Source organism: Lipotes vexillifer, unplaced genomic scaffold, assembly GCF_000442215.2.
Source record: "Lipotes vexillifer unplaced genomic scaffold, Lipotes_vexillifer_v1.1 scaffold408, whole genome shotgun sequence".
In the NCBI taxonomy this organism is placed as follows: Eukaryota; Metazoa; Chordata; class Mammalia; order Artiodactyla; family Lipotidae; genus Lipotes; species Lipotes vexillifer.
In genome coordinates, this window is record NW_006787469.1 from 4,430,750 (window position 1) to 4,448,864 (window position 18,115).

Genomic DNA, 18,115 nt, shown 5'->3' on the forward strand with positions numbered 1-18,115 from the left:
AACTATATCTAAGGAGATACATTATGACATGAGTTAAACAATTTTTCATTGCTTATTGGAAAGAATGCAGTCAAGCTTTTAATGGAAATAATATACAAGTGAGGCACTTTTGAGGTCAAAAATAGAAAGCAAATGATACTACATACTGCCAATGTTCACAAAAATCTCTATGTGTATCTTTAATACAAAGGCTTTTCAACTAGATTATTCTTGAAAATTTTCAAAACTAGCAACTTATGCAATTTAAGGAGATTTCAGGAACAATGGCTAACATCAGTGTTTCAAAGCATATCAAAGTTTTATAACCACCTGGCTGCTAGGCAAACAGTACCTTAATAACTTAAAGCCTCCCCCACCTTATTTTTTGGTTTATATAAATTATCTCAGGTTGTGATTTCTTTGTTTTGACTTACTGCAAAATACCTTATGGTGCTATTATTGTGGAGTACAGACCAATTTTTTTTTTTAAGTGTAACAATGATGCAAGTTTCTAGTGCTTCCCCTTATACTTAGAAATGTGATCTTGGAAATCGAATTAAGAATAAGAATATTTAGTTAAGAATCTATGTTTTCCAGGTAACTATAGTTTTCAAAGTTTCATGTAGAAAAATGTTACACTTGTTTAATATATCTTTAGGCTAAAATAAAAAACCCAATCTTAAACACATATTCCAAAGTGTATCACAAAACCTAAAGTAAATTTCAACAAAACAAACATCCTTAAGATTTTTTAAATCTGGAGGAAAGTACGTATTTCCTGTATTTCGGAGACATATAGGTATTAAGAAACATCTCTGTAGTGTTCATTTAAGCGGGGGCTGGGGAGAGAAAAAGAAAAGACAAGACTTACCCAAGATATCAGATGGCACTATACACATGAATTTAAAGTGCATTTGTATTACTTCAAAAGTTCATTTTAGGCACTGCTGAATAACCAATGAAAATAGGTAGTTTTAAGTTTCCCCCTTTAAATTTTAACCCCTGCCCAACATTATCCCAGAGACACACACACTCTCTGAAGTTGTCATGATGAAATACAGTGATATTTATTTTTTCTAAAAAATTCTCCCTGACTGGTAATGGGAGGAAAAGTAAGAATACCATTTTGGTAATGGCTTTTGCAAGTTGAAAGAATTGGTTCTATAAATGCTTCGGCACATTAAGTTTGATTGCCAGTTCCAAATATTGATAAATATTTTAAAACAGCATATGTAAGAAAAAAGTGCTTAAAATCTTTCAACAAGACACATTAGGGAAAAGATTGGTTTTACAGTTCCTTTGAGATATTTCTTATTCCTGCTTTCTCCATTTGGAGGTGGCCACCACTTAAATAGCCCTTTACTGGTAGTAATGATGAACCCTGTCAGATCCCAATTGCCACCTCACGTATGGTCTATAAATCATCCAGTAGGTGGTGCTGAAGTTACATACCTCATATTTCTTCCGAAATCAAATGATTCCCCTGTCAACTCAGGAGACAAATCATTTAAGGATTATCAATTCTGAACAAGCCATCAGACGAAAAGACTTTCTTGTCATGCCATCTAGATGATTTCATTTTCAGTATTTACCATTACTTAAGCAGTTTTGTTTAGCCATTTGCTTCTACTACCAGATTAAAACCAAAGAGAAAGGTTTTAGAGGACAAGCCAATTGGCAGTGCCAAATCTGTATGCAGAACAAGAAAATGTTCCTGAATATACCTATACACGTTTAAGAATGAGAAATTTAACAGAAGAATTCACATAAGAATTCTAATTTACTCAAGAGAAAATTTCCACATAGGGATTCAGGTAACATTATATCATCAGTTAGTCTTCTAGACTGATTTGGAACCTGGGTGTGTTAAACTGTAAAGATCCAAGGTAAAATAAAAACCATTTCATGACCATAGTTTTTAATGAAGAAACTTGTTTAAAACTGTAAAGGAAAAATGGGGATGGGACGGAAAAATCTTAGCAGCAAAGTGGTTAAACAAATTGAAAATATTAATGCACAAACATTAAAATATTAAAGCATATATGTTGCATATAAAATACAGTACAGGACCAGGAGTTGCACTATACTGATTAGTGCTCAACAGAAGAAATGATTAAATTTGTTCTTCCCAGAAGTATATACACAGTTCATTTCCACAGCATTTTCCTATATAGCCAGCAAGTTATTTTCTTCAGTTGTTCACACCTGATCAAACCTGAATTATAAACTCAGCACTTACAAATACGAAAATTATTCACAAGGAAAACCAGTATTTCCATTTTACCAATAAAAAGTAATTTTGAAAGTTAACAGTCTATTCTAGGAAACCAAGTTTAGCTGAAAACTTCAGGGATGAAGATCATCTGGTGTAGCAGCTTCCAAATATATAAACAGTAAAAATAAGACTTAAAACTGCTGCTACGGTATCATGTTTTGGACTTAGTTCATCCAATTAATTTTTAGTACAAAACTAGAAATAACCTCTTCTTCATAACATCTATAGTTATCAATATATTTTTCTTCTTTTCAATGTGAAATAATACTTTAAGATGATCTATATACACAATGTTGTCAGTTCAAGCTGTCATATAAATATAAATGCTTTCTTAAAAAAAGTATTTTACAGACAGTGTTATATACATTGTTCAGTTTGATCTGGGGCAAAAGAAGAAAGCTAACACAAGCTTAAGTGTGATATGTAAAAAGAATGATTACATAAATGACATTTAAAAACCTGCATAGAAAATGAGCTTCTAACAGTAGTGTGATTTTAATTTTTATCACTTCTGAAACTTCAAGCCATTAAAAAAAGGCACACTTCTCAACTTTTCCCTTTAAGGGAATGTTCTTAAGGAACCCCTTACTTGGTTAGAGTTTTAATGTAATACTTAAAAAAAAAAAAAAAAAACAGGACAATTTGACCCCAAAGTACTTCAAACAATTTGCTAGAACATTTATCCAACTACTTTGTAAATAAAACATCCAGTAAGACAATGCTCTGCAAAAGAAATAAATTTATACGTACAAGATATTTCATTCACAATACTGGATTAAATACTTTCTTGGGATAGTTTAGCACATCCTTTACATAAAATAATTTTGCTTTTGGCCAGTTTAAATAAAATAAAATGCAACTGAGAAAAGTTATCATTGTTATGTGATAATAAGCACTGAGAATTAAGCTAAAAAGTTAGTAACACAGCTGAACATATTCTGGTTTAGCAGAATGATAAGTGGAAATCTCAGGAGGAAACTGTTTTACTTACTCTAACTATCTAGTTACACTTTTCACCTTGTAAAATATTTGTAAATGCAATATAATTTTTTGAAGGAGGAAACTCTGAAAGAAAACAACTTGCTGGTTGAATACCACAAAAAACAAAACAACAACCCAAAACCTTACTTTTTTCTATAATGTTTACTCAGTCTTTTTTTATATAAAAATAAGTGTTATGTTCCCATCATAACATTAGACAATTACATCTGTGCTTTAAAAAAAAGTTGGTCACTCAAGGCTATTAGAATATTTTTTAAGGATTTTAGATTACCAGAATGTACAGATATAACTCAATATAAACTGTAGCCAAAGGGAAATGACAATGAAAATATCAAATCATTCACATGGAACCAAAATGTTATTAACTAGATAAGTAAAATATTCAAAATATAATGGAATGTGACAGTAGATATATGTACATCTACTTCAGAACTAGGAAGGGGAGGAAAAGTTTAATATGTAATAACTCGTACCTTATATTTAGTTAAATATAAACATTTGTTATTTATACATAAAACTGCTTTCAAAAAACAACTAATAAATGATTTAGTTGCACTTGTTTTACTTCTTACAGTTCCCAAGTGTTAACTTTTTTTAGACTGAAATCAACTGTCCCCTAGTGCACTTTAAGTTTATATCTTAATGAATTCAAACCTTTAAAAGTCCCATCACCTAATGCATAAATATACAAAAATGCCAAAAAATTAACCCCTTTTAGTTGGATCATATTTATGCTCACTTTATACAGCCAATAACCAGAAATGGTTTCCTTTTGCAAATATTCTTTAGAACCTGCAACAAAACATGCCATGCACTCCAGGGGAAAAGTTAGGCATGGCTAGCATTTGTGAAATGCCAAGAACTGATGAGTTCTGCTTCCTCCACGTGTGGCCCCAATGATACCAGGCAAGATTTCATAATGCTTGCCAAAAGCTTCCACAAATCCAAGTTAGCTAATTCCTGGACACAAAGATTTTAAGCTCATTTTGGCACTGGATGCTTTCATCCAGCAGCTTTATGTTTCCCACCACAGCACCCACACGCCTCACCACAACGATGGCACATTCTCAAAGGGACGTAGCAGCACATACATGGTACAATGAAAGACAAAGCTACTAGGGCTAACCATCGTAAGCAGAACTTGTCATCGCTAGTGTCACATGAACAGGGATCAGAAAAATCTCCCTCTGAGTCTGACATACAATGATACAACATGCTCTCTGCACAGAGCATGCAACTAACTTGATATATGCATCTTTTAATAGGGTCTGGAGCATCCTGACATTTTCCCCTGCCATTTTCTTCATGATTAAACCTTTCTTGGCAGTATACACAGCGAGAACGTTCACCATCTTCTTTTCTTCGTTTTGACTTCTTAAATTTTAATGAGGAAGGCTGTGTCTTAAATACCACAGAGTCTTTGAGTGAACTTAACTTAGTCTCATCCCCACAAGAGTACAGATAGTCTGATTTTTTACTGTCTGGTTTAGAAAACTGAATACTGGAGTCAGTATCATCTCTCTCCAAGTCACTTTTCCACATGTCAGGATGTCTGTAGTCTGCATAGCGACGTATTAAGATATCGCGAGGGTTTATTCTGACAATCTCATCCTCATCTTGAAAGCTGACATGTCGGATTGATTTCAAAGGGACCTAAAAAGGGATGAAAATTGCAATAATGACTGTGAAGGTTAATTTTATGTGCCAACTTGGCTGGGCCACAGTGCCCAGATATTTGGCTAACATTATTTTACATGTTTAAGTGAAGATGTTTCTTGGACGAGATAAACATTTCAATGGGTAGACCATAAGTGTAGCAGATTATCCTCCATGATGTAGGTGGCTTTCATCCAATCAGTTGAAGGCTTTATTAGTACAAAGACTGACCCTGCTGGAACAAGGAAGAATTCTACCAGCAGTCTGCCTTTGGATACAGACTACAGCTCTTCCCTGGGTCTCAAGCCTGACAGCCTACCCTGCAGATTTTGAATATGTACCTCTACCATCACATGAGCCAATTCCTTACAATAAGTCTCTTTCTCTTTATATATACATCTCTCTTGTTGGTTCTGTTTCTCTGGAGAACCCTGACTCATACAGATTTTAGTACCAAGGTGTAGGATGTTGTGCTAACAAACATCTAAAAATGTGGCAGTGCCTTTGGAACTGGGTAACGGGTAGGGGCTGAAAGAGTTTTGAGGTGCATGTTATAAAAAGGCTAGGTAGCTTTGAAGAGACTTGGTAGAAATAAGAATATTAAAGGTGCTTCTGGTGAGGGCTTGGATGGAAATGAGGAACATACTGTTGACACCAGAGGAAAGTTGATCCTTGTTATAAAGTGGCAAAGAATGCGGGTGAATTGTATTCTAGTCTCTTGTGGAAGGTAGAATTTGTGAGTGATGGACTTGGATATTTAGCATAAATTTACAAGCAAAGTGCTGAGGGTGCAGCCTAGTTCCTCCTTGCTGCTTATACTACAATATGAGAAGGAAGTGATTAATTGATAGTAATTTTTAAAACAAAAATGAACCACAAGTTGAAAAGCAAGAAAATTCTCAGGAAGATGCTATCACTGATGGCCAAGGGGATGGGGCCACCTCCCTCATGAGCCCAGAGGAATTCTGCCTCAGGATGAATCAAATTTTGAGTTCACTTACACTTGAGTTAGATGGTATTTAGATGAGATTTGGGACCTAGAGGTGATGCTAGAATGGGTTAAGTTTTTTGGGGTGTTGTGATGGGGTGAATATATTTTGCATGTGAGAAGAGGGACCAGAGGGTGGAACGTTATAGGCTGAATTGTGTCCCCCCAAATCCATATGTTGATGCCCCAATCCCCAGTATGTCAGAATATGACTGCATTTGGAAATAGGGCCTTTTAAAAAGGTGATTAAAATATAAGGCCCTTAGGGTAGGCCTTAATCCAATTTGATTGGTATCCTTATAAGAAGAAGAAATTTGGACAGAAAGAGAGAGAGAGAGACCAGAGATGTGGGTGCACAGAGGAAAAAAAACACAGCCAGAAGGTGACCATTGGCAAGCCAAGGAGAAAGGCCACAGAAGAAACCAAATGCATCAACACCTTGAACTGGGACTTCCAGTTTCCAGAACTGTGAGCAAATAAATTTTTGTTGTTTAAGCCACTCTGTCTGTGGTATTTTGTTATGACAGCCCTGGCAAACTAATACAAAGACATACGTGTTCATAGGTTGGCTATACAAGTCTCTGAAAATGACTTAAAACACGTCACACTCTCTCATCCTTCTGGGTAGGCTGTTTCCTTGACGCCAGGGAGAAAAGTAAAATTTTCAGGCATAAATCAAAATGACGCTTCCCTTCACTCATATAAGTGGGCTTCTAGTAGTCACATTTATATCTTCTAGTGCCAGTCCCTGGACACAGTGACTACTTTATAAGTAAGCACATGAATCCACATTGGGGCAGACTTCTATTCCCCATATATTTGGAATTGTGGCTAAAAAAATTCCACGTCTGGACTAAAGGTGGAGTGATGGATGCAGACCATTATATTACAACATACGATTCCTATTGGTGATAAGTATACTGACAATCCCCCAGACTCAAACCAGAAATTTGGAGGGAATTTAAGTAATGGGGTTTAGAAGTATATATAAACAAATAGAAAATTTATACACTAAAAAACAATTCTAGTACAACTCAACTATATGGAGAATTAGAAAGACTGGAAAATTTCACTTACATGTTAATTATTACTTAATTAAATTAAATATTAAATTACTTAATTAATTAAATATTACTCCAAATCAGAAGATAAAACTAAGATTACTTACCTTATTTTGGGACTTTAGGCTTCCACATTCCTTGGGTATTTGCCGCTGTACATATTCTATACTTCTGCCCTGAATGTCTAGGCCTGGATGACTGAACATTATCTAAAATACAAACAATTTCTACTTAAGTGACAAAAGAATGCATTCCTTATTTTTTAATAAAACTATATATAATGTGTATTCCAAAACTTCATAATCTATTAGCAGTAAGGGTTTTCAAAATGGTTTTAACAAAAAGCATTACTTGAGTCATCCTATTTATTATTTAAACTTAGGTCTTTCCTTATACATTTAAAATATAATTTAAAAAGTAATACAGACTTCTGGTTTCTGTTTCGGCATATAAGGAGCTTGGAAGCTGCCATTCTGTTGTAAAAACAAGTAAAAAAGCTGAACAACAAAAAATATCAGACAACTCCTCTTAGATCCATGAGAGAGGAGGACACAGGGCAAACCCCACCCCTAAGACTACAGAGAGAGAGAGCAAAAAAAAGGGAGTCACTGCTTACCAGAGCAGAGACTCATGAGTGAAAATCACCATGGAAACCAGTGCCAGGGTGGGGAAAAAAAAAAAAAAAAAAAACTCAACTGTAATTGACAAATTGCTGGAGGCTCTGAGAGTTAAAAAAAACTCCTGGTTGGGGGTGGGGACAGTCATTGTGAAGTCCCCAAACTCCTGTGAGTTTACCTCTAGGAGATCAACCAGGTTCCCACAATAAGTATCTGAAAAATCCATACATGCTTCCAGCAAGGGAGTGGAGAAGGAACCATTACGAAATGTGCCAGAACACTCTGTTCTTAACAAGGCCTGTCCTCAGGAGAAACTAGTTAAGGAGGGTCTGACCTACTGTGGTATTATCAGAGTCTATTTGATCTGGAGGAGGGGATATACCCAACACTAGTCAACTCTAACCATCTGATGCACCTAAAGGGAGAGAAAAAAACTGATAAATAATTGTGATATTCACAATCCTGAGGGAAAGGCTCAGACTAAAAGACTGAGACCTAATCACAACCATAGAATACTTCCTCTTCCTATACACTTTACCACTACATCACTAAAGGCTTATTTACAGTAGTTCCTTTTACCCAGCACATCATGCCTAGCAATCAAGAAAAATGAGAAAAAACATACCAAAAGACAAAAATACATTTTGAAATGACAGAACAAGCATCAGAACCAGATATGGCAGGGATATTGGAATCAGAAGACTAGGAATTTAAAACAACTATGATTAATATGCTAAGACTCCAATGTTTAAAGTAGATAGCATACAAGAACAAAAGAGCAATGCAAGCAGAGAAACAGAAATCCTAATAAAGAGTACGGCCCCTGCAAAAAAATCTAGAGATCAAAAGTACTAAGAATACCTGTGATGAGCTTAGTAGACTGGACACAGCTGAGGAAAAAAACCTCTGAGCTTGAGGATTAAGCAACAGAAATCTCCAAAATTGAAAGGAAAGACAACAAAGACTGAAAAAAAAAAAAAAAAAAAAAACTATTCAAGAACTGTGGGACAACTACAAAAGGTGTAACATACACAAAACAGAAAGAACAGATGAATAAGGAGCGAAAGGAACAAAAGAAACATATGAAATAATAATGACTGAGAATTTACCCAAATTAATGTCAGATGTCCAATTACATATCCAAGAAGCTCAGAGAACAGCAAGCAGGAAAATGGAGGGAAGGAAAAAGGAAAAAAAAAAAAAAAAAAAAAGCACCTAAGCATATCATTTTCAAACTATAAAAAATCAAAGATAAAGAAAAAAATCCTGAAAGATGCCAGAGGAAAAAATATTTTACTTATAAAGAGTAATTACATTTGACTTCTTTGCAAAAACCATGCAAGCAAGAAGAGTGAAGTGAAATAGTTAAAAGTGGTAAGAGAAAAAGTCTGCCAACCTAGAATTATGTACCCTGCAAAATTATCCTTCAGAAGTGAAGGAGACTGGTGGGAATGTATTGGTGCAACCACTTTGGAAAAGAGTATGGAGGTTTCTCAAAATACTAAAAATAGAACTACCATACAACCCAGCAATTCCACTTCTGGGTATATATCCAAAAAACACAAAACCACTAATTTGCAAAGATACATGCACCCCAATGTTTACAGCAGCATTATTTACAATTGCCAAGATATGGAAGCAACCTAAGTGTCCATCAACAGATGAATGGATAAGACGTGGTGTGTATAAACACACACACACACACACACACGCACACACACACATACACAATGGAATATTACTCATCCATAAAAAAGAATGAAATTTCCAACAACACAGATGGACTTGGAGGGTATCTCACTAAGTGAAGTCGGACAGAGAAAGAAACATACTCTATATACCACTTGCATGTGAAATCTAAAAAATACAACAAACTATTGAATATAACAAAAAAGAAACAGACTCTCAGATACAGAGAACAAATTAGTGGTTATCAGTGGGTAGAGGGAAGAGGGGAGGGGCAACATGGGGGTAGGGGATAAAGAGAGACAAGCTATCATGTAAAAGAAAAATTAAATTTAAAAATAAACATTAAAAAACTGTGAAAGAAACATAAAGACTTTCTTAAGCAAAAAAAAAAATGGAGGAAATTTGTTGCTGATAGACCTGCCTTATAAGAAATGTTAACAGAGGTTCTTTAGAGAGAAGGAAAATATTAAAGGTCAGAAACTTGGATCTACATGAGAATGCAAGAGCAGTTAAGAAGAAATAAGTGAAAATAAAATAAAACGTATAATTTTCTCATTCTTAACTGAGCTACCAGAAGTTTGTTCAAAAAAATAGCAACAGGGGGGACCTCCCCGGCGGTCCAGTGGTTAAGAATCCATGCTTCCAGTCTTCCCTGGTGGCGCAGTGGTTGAGAGTCTGCCTGCTGATGCAGGGGACATGGGTTGGTGCCCCAGTCCGGGAGGATCCCACATGCCGCGGAGCGGCTGGGCCCGTGAGCCATGGTCAGGGAACTAAGGTCCTGCATGCCAAGCAGCGTGGCCAAAAACAAAAACAAACAGCAACAGTGTATTTGATCATGTATGATTATGCACATATTTACATACATATGCATATATATATATATATAAAATAAGATGACTGACAGCAATGATGCAAGGGGTGGAAGGAGGAATTAGGATTATGGTTATTATAAAGTACTCCCACTCACTGTAAAGTGGTTTAGTGTTGTTAGAGTAAAAGTAAATGGCTGGAGAAAAATACACCACGCTAATACTAATCAAAAGAAAGCAGGAGTTCCTATATTAATTTCAGACAGAGCAGACTTCAAAACAAGGAAAGTTATCAGTGATAAAGAAGGCATTATATAATGATAAAAGGGTAAATTCCCCAAGAAGACATAACAATCCTCATTGTGTATGTGTTTAACAACACAGCATCAAATTATGTGAGGCAAAAACTGATAGAACCTGAAGGAAACGGATACACCCATTACCATAGCTGGAGACTTCAACATCCCTCTCTATCACAAATGAACAGACTGATGTCTTGAGAACCAAAAGTAACTTTACAATCTCTGTATCATACCTGGAATCCATCCTTCTTGGCTTCTTCTGGCTCACTACTGGATCTTCCGCATGAAGCAGACCCAATTTTCTGTGGGTATGAAATTTCACCAGGGGTTTGCTTTTACCATGTGTCCTAGGGTTCTGTCTGTTCTTTTTTTTGGTTGTTGTTGTTTTTCTTTCTTCCTTTTTTTTCCCTGAGTTATGTGGCTGGGAGGGTCTTGGTACTCTGGCTGGGTATTGGGCCTGAGCCTCCATGGTGGGAGTACTGAGTCCAGGACACTGGACAACCAGAAACCTCCCGGCCCCACATAATATCAATCAGCAAGAGCTCTCTCAGAGATGTTCATCTCAACACTAAGACCCAGCTCCACCCAATGGCCAGCAACCTCCAGTTCTGGATGCCCCATGCCAAACAACTAGCAAGACAGGAACACACCCCCACCCATGAGCAGAGAGGCTGCCTAAAGTCATACTAAGTTCATGGACACTCCAAAAGAGACAACGAGCTGCAGCCCTGCCCACCAGAAGGACAAGAAACAGCTCCACCCACCAGAACACAGGCACCAGTCCCCTCCACCAGGAAGCCTACACAAGCCACTGAACCAACCTCACCCACTGGGGCATACACCAAAAATAACAGGAAATATGAACCTGCAGCCTGCGAAAAGGAGACCCCAAACACAATAAATTAAACAAAATGAGAAAACAGAGAAATATGCGCAGATGAAGGAGCAAGGTAAAAACCCACCAGACCAAACAACTGAAGAGGAAATAGGCAGTCTACCTGAAAAAGAATTCAGAGTAATGATAGTAAAGATGATTCAAAATCTTGGAAATAGAATAGAGAAAATACAAGAAATGTTTAACAAGGACCTAGAGAACTAAAAAGCAAACAAAGAATGATGAACAACACAATAAGTAAAATTAAAAATACTCTAGAAGGAATCAATACCAGAATAACTGAGGCAGAAGAACGGATAAGTGACCTGGAAGATAAAATAGTGGAAATAACTACCGCAGAGCAGAATAAAGAAAAAAGAATGAAAAGAATTGAGGACAGTCTCAGAGACCTCTGGGACAACAGTAAATGAACAAACATTTGATTATAGGGGTCTCAGAAGAAGAGAAAAAGAAAGGGTCTGAGAAAATATTTGAAGAGATTATAGTTGAAAATTTCCCCAACATGGGAAAGGAAAGAGTCAATCAAGTACAGGAAGTGCAGAGAGTCCCATACAGGATAAAGCCAAGGAGAAACATGAAAAGACACATATTAATCAAACTATCAAAAAATAAATTCAAAGAAAAAATATTAAAAGCAGCAAGGGAAAAGCAACAAATAACATACAAGGGAATCTCCATAAGATTAACAGCTGACCTTTCAGCAGAAACTCTCCAAGCCAGAAGGGAGTGGTAGGATATATTAAAGTGATGAAAGGGGAAAACCTACAACCAAGATTACTCTACCCAGCAGGGATCTCATTCAGACTTGAAGGAGAAATTAAAACCTTTACAGACAAGCAAAAGCTGAGACAATTCAGCACCACCAAACCAGCTTTACAACAAATGCTAAAGGAACTTCTCTAGGCAGGAAACACAAGAGAAGGAAAAGACCTACAAAAACAAACCCAAAACAATTAAGAAAACGGTAGCAGGAACATACATATCGATAATTAACTTCAATGTAAATGGATTAAATGTTCCCACCAAAAGACACAGACTAGCTGAATGAATACAAAAACAAGACCCGCATGTATGCTGTCTACAAGAGACCACTTCAGACCTAGGGACACATACAGACTGAAAGTGAGGGGATGGAAAAAGGTATTCCATGCAAATGGAAAGCAAAAGAAAGCTGAAGTAGCAATACTCATATCAGACAAAATAGACTTTAAAATAAAGACTATTACAAGAGACAAAGAAGGACACTACATAATGATCAAGGGATCAATCCAAGAAGAAGATATAACAATTGTAAATATTTATGTACCCAACATAGGAGCACATCAATACATAAGGCAAACGCTAACAGCCATAAAAGGGGGAATCAACAGTAACAATAATAGTAGGGGACTTTTAACACCCACCCCACTTTCACCAAAGGACAGATCATCCAAAATGAAAATAAAAAAGGAAACACAAGCTTTAAAAGACACATTATACCAGATAGACTTAATTGATATTTATAGGACATTCCATCCAAAAACAACAGAATACACTTTCTACTTAAGTGCTCATGGAACATTCTCCAGGATAGATCATATCTTGGGTCACAAATCAATCCTCGGTAAATTTAAGAAAACTGAAACAGTAACAAGTATCTTTTCCGACCACAATGCTATGAGACGAGATATCAATTACAGGAAAAAAAACTGTAAAAAATATAAACACATGGAGGCTAAACAATATTCTACTAAATAACCAAGAGATCACTGAAGAAATCAAAAAGGAAACCAAAAAATACCTAGAAACAAATGACAATGAAAACAAGATGGCCCAAAATCTATGGGATGCAGCAAAAGCAGTTCTAAGACAGACGTTTATAACAATACAATCCTACCTCAAGAAACAATAAAAATCTCAAATAAACAACCTAAACTTACACCTAAAGCAATTAGAGAAAGAAGAACAAAAAACCCCCCCAAAGTTAGCGGAAGGAAAGAAATCATAAACATCAGATTAGAAATAAATGAAAAAGAAAAGAAGGAAACAATAGCAAAGATCAATAAAACTAAAAAAGCTGGTTCTTTGAGAAGATAAACAAAACCGATAAACCATTAGCCAGAGTCATCAAGAAAAAAAGGGAGAAAACTCAAACAAAATTAAAAATGCAAAAGGAGAAGTAACAACTGAAACTGCAGAAATACAAAGCATCATGAGAGACTACCACAAGCAACTATATGCCAATAAAATGGACAACCTGGAAGAAATGGACAAATTCTTAGAAAAGCATAACCTTCTGAAAGTGAACCAGGAAGAAATAGAAAATATGAAGAGACCAATCACAAGTACTGAAACGGAAACTGATTAAGAATCTTCCAAAAAACAAAAGCCCAGGACCAGACAGCTTCACAGGTGAATTCTATTAAACATTTAGAGAAGAGCTAACATCCACCCTTCTCACAGTCTTCCAAGATATGGCAGAGGGAGGAACACTCCCAAATTCATCCTACAAGGCCACCATCACCCTGATACCAAAACCAGACAAAGATGTCACAAAGAAGAAAACTGCAGGCCAATATCACTGATGAACATAGATGCATAAATCCTCAACAAAATACTAGCAAACAGAATCCAACAGCATGTTAAAAGGACCATACACCATGATCAAGTGGGGTTTATCACAGGAACGCAAGGATTCTTCAATATATGCAAATCGATCAATGCGATACACCATATTAACAAACTGAGGATAAAAACCATATGATCATCTCAATAGACGCAGAAAAAGCTTTTGACAAAATTCAAAACCCATTTATGATAAAAACTCTCCAGAAAGTGGGGCATAGAGGGAACCTACCTCAACATAATAAAGGCTATATATGACAAACCCACAGCCAACATCATTCTCAATGGTGAAAAACTGAAACCATTTCCTCTAAGATCAAGAACAAGACAAGGTAACCTACTCTCACCACTATTATTCAACATGGTTTTGGAAGTTTTAGCCACAGCAATCAGAGAAGAAAAAGAAAGAAAAGGAATCAAAATTGGAAAAGAAGAAGTAAAACTGTCACTGTTTGCAGATGACATGATAGTATACATAGAGAATCCTAAAGATGCTACCAGAAAACTACCAGAGATAATCAATGGATTTGGTAAAGTAACAGGATACAAAATTAATGCACAGAAATCTCTTGCATTCCTATACACTAATGATGAAAAATCTGAAAAAGAAATTAAGGAAACAATCCCATTTACCATTGCAACAAAGAGAATAAAATACCTAGGAATAAACCTACCTAAGGAGACAAAAGACCTGTATGCAGAAAACTGTAAGACACTGATGAAAGAAATTAAAGAGGATACAAACAGCTGGAGAGATATACCATGTTCTTGGATTGGAAGAATCAACCTTGTGAAAATGACTATACTACTACCCAAAGCAATCTACAGATTCAGTGTAATCCCTAGCAAGTTACCTATGGCATTTTTCACAGAACTAGAACAAAAAATTTTACAATATGTATGGAAACACAAAAGACCCTGAATAGCCAAAGCAATCCTGAGAAAGAAAAAATGGAGCTGGAGGAATCAGGCTCCCTGACTTCACACTATACTACAAAGCTACAGTAATCAAGACAGTATGGTTGGTACTGGCTCAAAAACAGAAATATAGATCAATGCAACAGGATAGAAAGCCCAGAGAAATCCATGCACACATGGTCACCTTATCTTTGATAAAGGAGGCAAGGATAAACAATGGAGAAAAGACAGCCTCTTCAATAAGTGGTGCTGGGAAAACAGGACAGCTACATGTAAAAGAATGAAATTAGAATACTCCCTAACACCATACCCAAAAATTAACTCAAAATGGATTAAAGACCTAAATGTAAGGCCAGACACTCTAAAACTCTTAGAGGGAAACATAGGCAGAACACTCTATGACACAAATCACAGCAAGATCCTTTTTGACCCACCTCCTAGAGAAATGGAAATAAAAACAGAAATGATCAAATGGGACCTAATGAAACTTAAAAGCTTTTGCACAGCAAAGGAAACCATAAACAAGACCAATCCTCAGAATGGGAGAAAATATTTGCAAATGAAGCAACTGACAAAGGATTAATCTCCAAAATATACAAGCAGCTCATGCAGCTCAATATCAAAAAAACCACCCAATCCAAAAATGGGCAGAAGACCTAAACAGACATTTCTCCAAAGAAGATTTACAGATTGCCAACAAACACATGAAAGGATGCTCAACATCACTAATCATTAGAGAAATGCAAATCGAAACCACAATGAGGTATCACCTCACACCAGTGAGAATGGCCATCATCCAAAAATCTCCAAACAATAAATGCTGGAGAGGGTGTGGAGAAATGGGAACACTCTTGCACTGTTGGTGGGAATGTAAATTGATATAGCCACTAGAGAACAGTTTGGAGGTTCCGTAAAAAACTAAAAATAGAATTACCATATGATCCAGCAATCCCACTACTGGGCATATACCCTGAGAAAACCATAATTCAAAGAGTCATGTACCACAATGTTCATTGTAGCACTATTTACAATAGCCAGGACATGGAAGCAACCTAAATGTCCATGGACAGATGAATGGATAAAGAAGATGTGGCACATATATACAATGGAATATTACTCAGCCATAAAAAGAAATGAAATTGAGTTATTTGCAATGAGGTGGATGGACCTAGAGTCTGTCATACAGAGTGAAGTAAGTCAGAAAGAGAAAAACAAATACCGTATGCTAACACACATATATGGAACCTAAAAAAAAAAAGTGCTTCTGATGAACATAGGAGCAGGACAGGAAAAAAGACACAGACGTAGAGAATGGACTTGAGGACCCGGGGAGTGGATAGGGTAAGCTGGGATGAAGCGAAAGAGTAGCACTGACATATATACACTACCAAAGGTAGAAGAGATAGCTATTGGGAAGCAGCTGCATAGCACAGGGAGATCAGCTCAGTGCTCTGACCACCTAGAGGTGTGGGATAGGGAGGGTGGGAGGGCGTTGTAAGAGGGAGGGGATATGGGGATATATGTATACATATAACTGATTCATTTTGTTATACAGCAGAAACTAACACAACATTGTAAAGCAACTATACTCCAATAAAGATGCTAAAAAACAATAAAGAAATGAACAGATTCAGCAAGCAGAGAATCAGTAAGGACACAGGTGAACTAAACAACACCTTCAATCAAGTGGATATAATTGACATCTGAAGAGTACTTCATCCAACAACAGCAGAATACACATTTTTGCAAGCTTACAAGGAACCTTAAGCAAGATAGATCACATTCTTGAACATAAAACAAACCTTAACAAATTTAAAAGAGTAGAAATCATACAATGTCCATTCTCAGACTATGAAGGAACTAACGTATAAGTCAGTAACAAAAGGATATCTGGAAAATCACCAAATAAGTGGAAGTTAAACAACACACTTCTAAATAATGCATGGGTCAAAGAAGAAATCTCAACAGAAATTAAAAATTATTTTGAAATAAAAAGAAATGAAAACACAACTTATCAAATGTTGTGGGATACAGCAATAGTAGTGCATAGAGAGAAATTTATAGCATTAAATAAATTAGGAAAGAAGATCTAAAATCAATAATAGAAGTTTCTACCTTAGAAAACTAGGAAAAGATTCAATCCACAGCAAGGAAAAGAAATAATAAGAATTAGAGTAGAAATCAATGAAACTGAAAGCAGGAAATCAACAGAGAATATTAATTAAACCAAAAGATGGTTCTTTAAAAAGATCCACAAAACTGATAAGCCTCTAGTCAGGACAACTAAGAGAAAAAAAAAGAGGACACAAATCACTAACTATCAGAAACGAAAGAGGAGGTATCACTACAGATTCCATGAACATTCAAAAGGATAATAAAGGAATGCTATGAACAACTCTACATCCACTAATCTGATAACCTAGATGAAATGGATCTATTCCTTGAAAGGCACAATCTGCCAAAACTCACACAAGAAGAAGAAAACAATCTGAATAGGTCTATATCTATTAAAGAAGTTAAACTGATAATTAATAACCTTCCAAAACAGAAAGCACACAGATCCAGCTGGCGTTTACTGGTGAATACCACAAAACTTTAAGTAAGAAATTATACCAATTCTCTCCAATCTCTTTCAGAAGACAGAAAACAGAAAATACTTCCTAACTCATTCCAAGAGGTCAGCATTATCTTAATCCTAAAACCAGACAAAAACATTACCAAAAAGGAAAACAAACAAAAATACAGACATCTCAAATAAACACTGATGCAAAAATCCTCAACAAAATATTAGCTCATTGAATCCAACAATGTATAGAAAGAATTATACATCATGACCAAGTGGATTCAACCTCACTATGCAAGGCTGGTTTAACATTAAAATATCTATTAATGTAACACATCAAATCACATGATCTTATCGATATATTGTGAAAAAGTATTTGACAAAATCCAACACCCATTCATGATAAAAACTCTGTAAATTGGGAACAGTGGAGAACTTCTTCAACTTATAAAGAATATCTACAGAAACCCTGAAACTAATATAATTAATGGTGAGAAACTTTTAGTTTTCCCACTAAGATCAGGTACAAGGAGGCAAGGATGTCCCTTCTCTCACCATTCCTTTTCAACATCATACTGGAATTTCTAGCTAATGCAGTAAGACAAGAAAAAGACATAAACAGTATACAGATTGAGAAGAAATAAAGCTGTCCATGTTCACAGATGACATGATCATCTATATAGAAAATTTGAAAATATCAACAAAATAACTCCTGCATCTAATAAATGATTTATAGTAAAGTTGCAGGATGCAAGGC

General features: G+C 35.9%; 1 protein-coding gene across 1 annotated transcript in view; it reads right to left on the reverse strand.

Annotated features, from left to right (window-relative positions):
* Positions 1 to 1,754: 1,754 nt before the first annotated feature.
* Positions 1,755 to 18,115, reverse strand: part of SPRED1 (sprouty related EVH1 domain containing 1) — a 125,312-nt gene continuing 108,951 nt past the window's right edge. Inside the window, exons 6-7 of the mRNA XM_007460195.1 lie at positions 7,069 to 7,170; positions 1,755 to 4,909 (exon numbers count right to left, since the gene is read on the reverse strand). Coding sequence (XP_007460257.1) covers positions 4,259 to 4,909; positions 7,069 to 7,170 — 753 coding nt within the window. The 3' untranslated portion in view covers positions 1,755 to 4,258. The remainder of the gene's footprint in view (positions 4,910 to 7,068; positions 7,171 to 18,115) is intronic.